Source organism: Nycticebus coucang, chromosome 5 (genome assembly GCF_027406575.1).
Source record: "Nycticebus coucang isolate mNycCou1 chromosome 5, mNycCou1.pri, whole genome shotgun sequence".
Taxonomy (NCBI): domain Eukaryota; kingdom Metazoa; phylum Chordata; class Mammalia; order Primates; family Lorisidae; genus Nycticebus; species Nycticebus coucang.
The window spans coordinates 56,275,337-56,284,836 of NC_069784.1; the positions used below are offsets into that span (position 1 = coordinate 56,275,337).

Consider the following 9,500-nt stretch of genomic DNA (forward strand, 5'->3'; position numbering starts at 1 on the left):
TCATCTGGGTCAGATAGTAAAAAGCTGGTGTGCCATGCCAAGGGATGTGAACTTTAATCTGAAGGCACTGGGGAGTCACTGAGAAGAAGGGAAATTAAGGCAGTGGAGATGGAGATGTGAGAAGAGAGTCAAGAGTTATGGAGGATGTAGAGTTGGCAGGACTTAATGACCATTTGAATGTGGTGGTAAATGAGTGGTAAGGGTCAAATGCGACTCCTCAGTTAGGGGAGGGGGAACTGGAAATTGTATTTAGATAAGTTCCATTTTGACTCTTTTTTTATTTGTTTCATATTGATTCTTGTTTTTTTCAGTGCCCAGGAACTCAGGTAACAAAGAAATTTTAGAAATCAAGAAACAGGGCTTACTTATGGAAAATGATTCACAAGTGAAGATAGTGTCGTCCCACAGAGAAAAAAGAAAAGAGTCATTAAAGTCATTGCTCACCAATCATTTATTGGATATTTTAATATAAGTTCATAATCTATACATAGTTTTCTTCTAAAAGATTTTCAAGTTTTGGGAGGTATGGATATGACAATAATTTTGGCCTTGGAATCTGCAAACGTAAGACATATGCTTTCTCTCTGTTTTACATGATAGAAACTAGAAAGGCATTGAATTGGAACGGGTCTAGTCCTTCTGGTGAGAGGTAGATGCCTTGGGGTGGGAGGTATTACCAACATCGAAGGCCCTCTGTGGTTCCTGAGTCTCCTAGTAACTTCTCATTATGTTTCATTCCAGTCTAGACTCTGATGCTTGCAATTCCTGATGTCTGATCCACAGGAGCCAAAGCTCTCACCAAAGCCCAGGTGTTCTCCCCTCGATTGCAATGTAAATCTTTAGTCTGTCTTTACTGTTTTCTGAACTTTAGGGAGAAGGGTTCTACCTTTTAATGATCCAACTAAGTTCCACCTGGAAGGCAAACCAGGAAATGATTTAAATTCCCAAATTGATTAATTCACCCTATTTACCACTTAGATTTCACCCAACCAGAAAACCCTGGAATTGCTACCAAAAGAACCGAAAAGCTCTAAAGTGAATATTAGTCCTTAAAAACATCCTTGTAGGTAGATAGAGTAGAAGATAGATGGAAGAGATACATTTCAATGTCTTAAACAGAAGTAAAGATGAATTTGACATGTAGGTTTTGTATTTGGCTTTGTGTTGCTTTAGCTCTGGTGCTCACACAGCCTGGTACTGATGTGATTTCTGCTCCTGCACATAGTCGTAGAGGGGGTTGGGAGACATAGCTGCTTTGGTAGAGTGATCTCCACCCTGCTCTCTTCTTTGGGGCCTCCCACCACTCTGGTTTGGATGGCTGGCTGGCTCACTGTGTCTTCCTGGTAAGCCTTGGCTCTGGTCATCCTCATTCTTGTGGAACTTTTCACTGTTAGGACAGCTTCTTTGGCTTCCTTGTGATTGTTGATTCTGGGACTTGCAATACTTCTCTATCTGGTAGTTTTGCCTTTGTTTCTTATGGTTCTGATGGTCTTCGTGAGTTTGCCTGTCTTGCCTCTGATACATCTGCTCATCTTTGTGTGTTTGTCTGTCCCATGGACTTTCCAGACCCCCATGGTTGTTTTCCCCCCAGCTTTGATGATTTTGCTCCTCCTCTTCCCAGTGGCTTTGCCCCTGGCCATGGCTAGGCCTGGTCTGGGCCTGTCTGTGACCCTGCTCATTACCGCATGATTGCTCATCTCTTTCTTTGTGGCAGAGTGGCTTTTCTTGCCAGATTTGTGCTAAGAGTTTGTGTTGGTGGTGTTGGCTATCCTCCTCAGGTTTCCACATCTGGTGGCTGTCCTGGTGCACAGCCCTAGACTGGGATCTCTTTCTCTGGTTTTGGCACATTTCCTGTCCTGGAGTCTGCTGACTTGGTCTCTCTGATCTTCCTGATTGCTCAACATGAGAGTCTCTTCTTGTCCCCTCTGTCCTCTCGAAGTACCTACTTTGCTTTTGCATTTCAGTTTCTCTCATCTGTGACTGGCCACAGGGGGAACTTTGGCCTTGTCTGTCTGTCTGACCATAGCAAGATGTCTGGCCTTGTCTGTCTGTCTGACCATATTGAAAGGTCTGGCCTTGTCTGTCTGTCTGACCATAGTGAGAGGTCTGATCTTGTCTGTCTGTCTGACCATAGTGAGAGGTCTGGCCTTGTCTGTCTGTCTGACCATAGCGAGAGGTCTGGCCTTGTCTGTCTGTCTGACTATAGTGAGAGGTCTGACCTTGTCTGTCTGTCTGACCATAGTGAGAGGTCTGGCCTTGTCTGTCTGTCTGATCATAGTGAGAGGTCTGGCCTTGTCTGTCTGTCTGACCATAGGGAGATGTCTGGCCTTGTCTGTCTGTCTGATCATAGTGAGAGGTCTGGCCTTGTCTGTCTGTCTGATCATAGTGAGAGGTCTGTCCTTGTCTGTCTGTCTGACCATAGTGAGAGGTCTGGCCTTGTCTGTCTGCCTGACCATAGTGAGAGGTCTTACCTTGTTTGTCTGTCTGATCATAGTGAGAGGTCTGTCCTTGTCTGTCTGTCTGACCACAGTGAGAGGTCTGGCCTTGTCTGTTTGTCTGACCACAGTAAGAACCCAGTTCCTGCCTATCTCTCTGACTACAGCCTAATTCCTGGTCAATCCTCTGAGACTGTCCATAATAAAAGCTTGATTCCTGTTGATTAGTATGGCTAGAGCAAGAGTCTTGTCCATGTTTTCCAGATTGGCCATAGCTGGATTGCTGCCCATGCCTTTCATATTGGCCATAATGAGAATCCTGAACTAAATCAGGTTTCTCACACAGATTTAAGGCAAAGATATAGCCTTGCCTATTAGGATGACTTGGTCCTTTACCAGAGCTGGAGTCTTGATCTTTCCTTTCTGACTGATCAAAGCTGTAATTCTCATCTTGCCTCTCAGACCGACCGTGGTGGGAGTCCCTATCTTGCCTCTCAGACTGACTGAGGTCAGAGTCCCTATCTTGTCTCTCAGACTGACCATGGTGGAAGTCCCTACCTTGCTTCTCAGACTGACCATGGTGGGAGTCCCTATCTTGTCTCTCAAACTGACTGTGGTGGGAGTCCCTACCTTGCCTCTTAGACTGACTGTGGTGGGCATCTTGCCTTTTTCCCTCATGTCTCTGGCTGTGTTGCCTGCCTGTGTTTCCTGGAAATTTATGGTCTTGTGTTTCTTCTTGCCCCTTTTCTTGCTGGGAGGCTCTATCTCCACATGATCTATTATCTAGCTTATGATGGCAGGCTTGGACCAACTGGAACACCAACAGGAGGTATTCTTGAAAGTCAACACATCCATTTCTGTCTCTATCTAAGAGGCTCATGATGGTTTCCACAGTCTCTGGGTCATTTGGCCTCTGAGAAGATAAAACAAAGAACAAAATCAGATGTTTCCTGTGGGCACTAAGATGTGTATTAGTGTTAATGATACATAATCATTCAGTCCTGCAAGGCCTTCCTTGGTTGAGAAACCACTAATCTGAAGTAGCTTGGGCTTGTTTCTAGCCTTTGATTAGCTGTTTCTCAGAACCCCAGCTCTTGCTGGGCCATAGGGCACATGACCACGGGGAGTAGATACACTAATTTAAAATAAGCTCCATAAAATAATCAGTTTGAGTCATTTGAAAAAGTTATTCCAGGGCGGCGCCTGTGGCTCAGTCGGTAAGGCGCCGGCCCCATATACCGAGGGTGGCGGGTTCAAACCCGGCCCCGGCTGAACTGCAACCAAAAAATAGCTGGGTGTTGTGGTGGGCGCCTGTAGTCCCAGCTACTCGGGAGGCTGAGGCAAGAGAATTGCTTAAGCCCAGGAGTCGGAGGTTGCTGTGAGCTGTGTGATGCCACGGCACTCTACCCGAGGGCCATAAAGTGATACTCTGTCTCTACAAAAAAAAAAAAAAGTTATTCCACCTTATCACAGGCTGTACTCCTAATAGTCTGTTTATCTACTTTTTTCCTCACACTGTGAGATCCTGGAATGAGGGGAAGCTAATTTTATTCTTGTTTTATTCATGTTTATCTGCAGTGTCTAGGATGATACTTGCAGGGAGTAGGTGCTCAGTGACTCTTGATTGATTGAATGCATGAGACGTGTGAATAGCTCAAAAATATATAAAATCCAGATATGATTGTACAGTTTCCTTCTGAGAAATTGACCCCTGTTACTTTGAAGTTGTATTCTATCCAGTTCAAACTCAGATACAAGAAAGTGTGTGTGTGTGTGTGTGTGTGTGTGTGTGTGTGCTGGGAGAGAACTACCAAAAAATTGCCTGAAATTCTTTTTGTTACCAGGTGGACCAAATAAAATAAAGCATCAAATTCTGGATACACATGTCAGAGTCATTCACGTTTGACTTCATGGGGCCAGGTGTCTATGCATCTTACCCGTAGGATGTCTCCAAACTCAACCAAGAGGAGCTGCTTTAACTCCTTCTTGCGCAGTGAGGCACAGTCTCCATCCTCTTGGGCATGTTTCTGGAACACCTCGATTATGTGGAGTATGCTGTTTAGGAGTTGAGTCATTTTGACAAGTACTAGTCAACCTAAAAGAAAAAGCAAGACTTTATCTGTGTTTAGGATAAAGACTGGGAGACATCATTTCCAGGGGAAAAGTCACTCCTCTTGATCTGGAAAAGAAGCTTAAGAAATAAGGTTCAGTGCCCGTAGCACAGTGGTTACGGTGCCAGCCTCGTACACAGAGGCCAGCTAAAAAACTATGACAATTGCAACAAAAAAATATCCAGGCATTGTGATGGGCACCTGTAGTCCCAGCTACATAGGAGGCTGAGGGAAGAGAATCGTTTGAGCTCAAGAGTTTGAGGTTGCTTTGAGTTGTGATGCCACCACACTCTACGGAGGGTGACGTAATGAAACTCTTGTCTCAAAAAAAAAAAAAAAAAAAAAAAAAAAGAAGAAAAGAAATAAACTTTGGGCTGGGCATGGTGGCTCATGCCTGTAATCCCAGAACTCTGGGAGGCTGAGGTGAGTGGATCACTTGAGCTCAGGAGTTCAAGACCAGTCTGAGCAAGAGCTAGACCCCATCTCTACTAAAAATAGAAAATCTAGCCAGGTGTTGTGGTGGGCACCTGTCGTCTCAGTTATTTGCGAGGCTGAGGCAAAAGGATCTCTTGAGTCCAAGAGTTTGAGGTTTCTGTGAGTTATGAAGTCATGACACTCTACCCAGAATGACAGAGTCAGACTCTGTCTCAAAAAAAAAAAAAAAAAAAAAGAGGAGAAAGGAATGAGAATCTTAGCACCGTCTTAGCTGTCTTTCTCGCTTGCGCACCTTGACTCAGGCTCAAGATATCATGTGTTACAGTGGGATATGGATGCAAAATGTATATATTTTTCTAGAAAAAAAGACAATTTCCTGGGCTGCGCCTGTGCTCAAGGAGTAGGGTGCCAGTCCCATATACTGGAGGTGGAGGGTTCAAACCCAGCCCCAGCCAAAAAAAAAAAAAAATAATAATGCAAAAGACAATTTCCTAAAAAGCAAAAAATATGTGGTAGACACTTTACGTACCCTATCCTCCCCTCTGGGTGGGACTTGTTTGATTGTGACTCTCAGGACAAAAAGTAAGGGAGATCAGGAAGCCCACAGAAGCAGAGCCAGAAGTGGGGCATAATTTTCCACCAACAACTACCACAGTGGAGGAGGCACTCAACAGTCCACTTGAACAGCTCCTGGATGGTCGTCTTGGGACATGCTTATAAAATGAAATGAATGAATACAAAAATCCTTATAGACATCAATGAATCCCCAACGATAAAAAAAAAATCCTTATAGACAAAAACAGCAAGTGGATACACAGCCAAATTAACTGCACAGATGATAGGAGGTATATATTATCAGTTAGGTCCACAGTGGCCATGCTGGGAGGGTTGAGTCTTTTGGGATCTGGATCTCCATAATATTTTTTCTTGATATGGAAATTCTAGTTATTGGCAGTTACTAGATTTATAGACCTCCAAACCAAAGCCCCAATGCAGAGCACACTGGACATACGGTGATGTCTATAAAGATAAGCAGCAAATAATGGATTGCATGGGACAAGGTGAATCCCTCATGGCAATTCATTGAAAAGAGACTTGAATATTGCCAGGCTTCATGTCCCAGGGCCTTGGCTCTGATGAGGCTGAACTCTAGGGTTTTGTCTTTTAAAAAAAATCAACATCCCCTGTCTGGAAGACCAAGCTATTTATCAATAACTCTAGCCCTTGGTTTTGGAATGCATAGGCCACATTGAGGCAAAGGCACAAGTATTTTACAGGCACAGAAGTAGGCCACCCAGCTACCATCATATTTTCAGATACAGCCAGAAAGGTACCCAGGGTGATCGCCCACAGGGAGAAGTCTCAGACCTCCTCAACCTGGCACATTATCTCTGCTCTCGGGAGCCTTGCAGACACTGCCATTTCTCCCCTGTGAATGTCTTACCTGTTTGAGGAAGATGAGCAGAAGCTTTGGAAGACAGAGAGGATACTGGAGGCCTGAAAACCCATCCTATTTATAGGGGGCTTAATTGTCCAACTGGGCCATCCCAGGAGACACCCATTCTGTGGCAGAGCCTGAATCACTGGGGGCCCAGCCCAGCCCAGCCCGGCTCAGCCCAGCTCAGCCCAGCTCAGCCCTGCTTGACCTTTCCCACTGCAAACCGTTTGGTTTATTTATTTCCCCCACTTGCTCATGAACCTGTTTGTCATTAAAGTAGGTGACACTGTTCAAGTCCCAGCCCCATTTAATTAGGGGAATGTGTGTGTATATGCTGTGTGTGTGTGTGTGTGTGTGTGTGGTTCCCAAAAGACAGAGGTGTTGACTGATTTCATCCTTAATATATGTCATTTGCTAAAACTAATAGAGGACAATAGTCCACTCACAGTGAAGGAGGATATCTGTACGGTCACAGAAATCTGTCATGTTGAGAATAGCCTGTGTATTTGGCCAGAATATAGTTCCTGGAAGAGATTTGTTTTAGGCAGATGTTTGTCTATGAATCTATTGACCTTATTTGAGTCGCCATTCTTTTTCATTTAGCAGCTCCAGAGCTAGTGGGAGAAGTAGGTACATGATCAGTTTCGGGAGTGGGGGATGTTGCTGGTGGAGTTGAGTCTTTTAAGTCTTACTATCAGGTTGGAGTTGAGGGACAATGTGAGTTTGTGATACTGTGAAACAGAGGTGCTTTAGAGATCTGGGCCTCCATTTATTTCCCATTTTCACACCTTGGCCTGCCAGCACAATTGTCCAAATGTCAAATAAGCAAATTATTGGATTATAGAAGCATAGAAGAATCTGTATGAGGTACAAAAACTTCTATACTCACCTGTATTTGTACTTTTGTCTCACATTTAGGTCTCTGGTTGGACTTTTTCCTATGTATTCATGTACCAATCAGGATTTCGCAAGATAATCACAAAAGTATAGAAATATTTTAGTTCAGTCCACACCCTGGACTGTAGGATGAATTTGAAAGAGAAATTATCTGAGCAGGGAGACCAGTTAGGAATCTACATAAAGTCTATCTAAAGAAGAAGTTTCACTTAGAAAAAAATTGTATTGTATTATTATTATTATTTTTGACATAGAATCTCACTCTGTTGCCCAGGTTAGAGTACCACGGCATCAGCCTTGCTCACAGCAACCTCAGACTCCTGGGTTCAAGTAATCCTCCTGCCACAGACTCCCGAATAGCTGGGACTACAAGTACCACAATGCCCTGCTAATCTTTTTTCTATATTTTAGTAGTGATGGGATCTTGCTCTTGCTCAGGCTGGTCTTAAACTTCTGAGCTCAAGTGATCTTCCTGCCTTCGCCTCCTAGAGTGCCAGGAGTACAGGCATGAGCCACCATGCCAATCCTAGAAAAGTCTTTGAACACTAAGGAAGGGTGGGACATGCTAAGTGCTGATCTTTAGAAAACCTAGACGCATGTGGGGTCCTAGGGTTGGGCCTGGGAATCTCTTATGAGGTGAGATTTGTGCTATTCCTCAAAGGATTCAGGTGGGCAGAGAAGAAAGCCAAGAATTGTTGAGTGGGAAGAAGGGAAGGATCAAATGTACCTAAGGTAAAAATTTGTATATTGTGTTTGTATTAGAGTGAGCTGGTAGCTCTGGCTGGATCAGAGAGTAAATAGAAAAATAGTTTTAGAAAATTTTGGAACTAAAAGGGAAACCTAGTCTTAGTCTCTTAATTTTACAGGTGAGGAAACTGAGACTCATTTAGATGGAGTGACTTGCCACAGGCGATCCAGGGCTATGACAAAAGCCAAACCTAGCATGCTTGCCTCCTTACCCCAGCCCAATACAGTTTCTTATGCATTCTCTGAGGAAGATTTGGGGCCTGGTTTGGGGTTTATTTTAATGAGAAATGGGAAGTGGGGGTCATTTTTGTGAGGAAAATGACATGATCAAAGACTTGTTTGCAGGAAGATGTTAATTGTACTGCAGTAGGTGGTTAACTGTCTGAGTTTTCCTGGGACTAAGGGATTTTCCAGGACATAAACCTTGCAGTGTTAAATCTGGGATAGTTCTGGGCAACCTGGGACAAGATGATCACCCTGGACTGTGGTGCATAAGATGAATTGGAAAGAGGAGTATCTCAGCAGGAAGATCAGTTGGGGGAGGGGGGTCTGTCAGATGGCCCAGGTGAGCAGTAACGAGGGCTTTGACCTGGCAGGTAGATGGAAAGCAACAGTAAAGAATGGGTGGGGTTTGGGGAGAGATTAGATAAGAGCAGAGAAGCCAGGAGGGACTCCATGCATTCAAGTCTCAGCAGCTAGAAGAACTATAGCAGACTGAAGAAATGAAACTTCTGAAGAGCTGGTGGGGTCTAAGATGCAGTGGCCCTCCCTACTGGTGTTCTTCAGCGTCTCTGCCTTTTGGCGTCTTCTTATCCTCCCTCTGTTTTTGCACCCCTGACTGTCAGGGGTAAGGACTTTCTTAAGTCCGTTTATAAATCTTGAGAGCTGGGTCATGCTAAGATTCTCTTTCTGCTTTTGTATCTCTGCTTAGTGGTCTGCAATTATTTCTTCTCAGCTGTTAGAATCAAAGACCTAGATGAGACCTGATTGGCCTTACAGACAAGTAACGGGGTGGAATGGGCAGGGGGTAAAGACAACAGCTGTGGCTCCTTTCTGTTGGCACGTTCCAGGGCTCCCTGTACCTGCTTTGTTTGGTTAGATGGGCCGTTCTCTCTTCCTGATGTTGCAGTGGAGGGAAAGATTATGTTCTTAACAGTAGGACTGACTATGTATGTGTTCACGTAACACGTAATAAGTTCCTAGGGGATGAACAGAGAACTATGTTGATTAGCCCATCAGTAATCAATAGGCATTGGCGAGCATACAGAGAGCACTTTTGTAGACACTGAGATAAAAGCCAGTCCTCGTCCTCAAAGAATTTTCATTCTCACTGGGATACACCAGTCCCTTCTCTGTGGTTCCAATTGCTTCCCCTTGTTACTGATCTGGTAGACCAGTGTTTTACAACCCTTTTTTTTTTTTTTTTTTATCTCACAG

General features: G+C 44.3%; 1 protein-coding gene across 1 annotated transcript; it reads right to left on the reverse strand.

Annotated features, from left to right (window-relative positions):
- Positions 1-438: 438 nt before the first annotated feature.
- Positions 439-6,565, reverse strand: RPTN (repetin). Its single transcript, XM_053592762.1, has 3 exons — positions 6,426-6,565; positions 4,373-4,530; positions 439-3,348 (listed from the first exon to the last, which is right to left on the reverse strand). The coding sequence occupies exons 2-3, from the start codon at positions 4,508-4,510 to the stop codon at positions 1,183-1,185; spliced, it is 2,304 nt and encodes a 767-aa protein (XP_053448737.1). The 5' UTR covers positions 4,511-4,530; positions 6,426-6,565; the 3' UTR covers positions 439-1,182.
- Between the last annotated feature and the right edge of the window lie 2,935 nt (positions 6,566-9,500).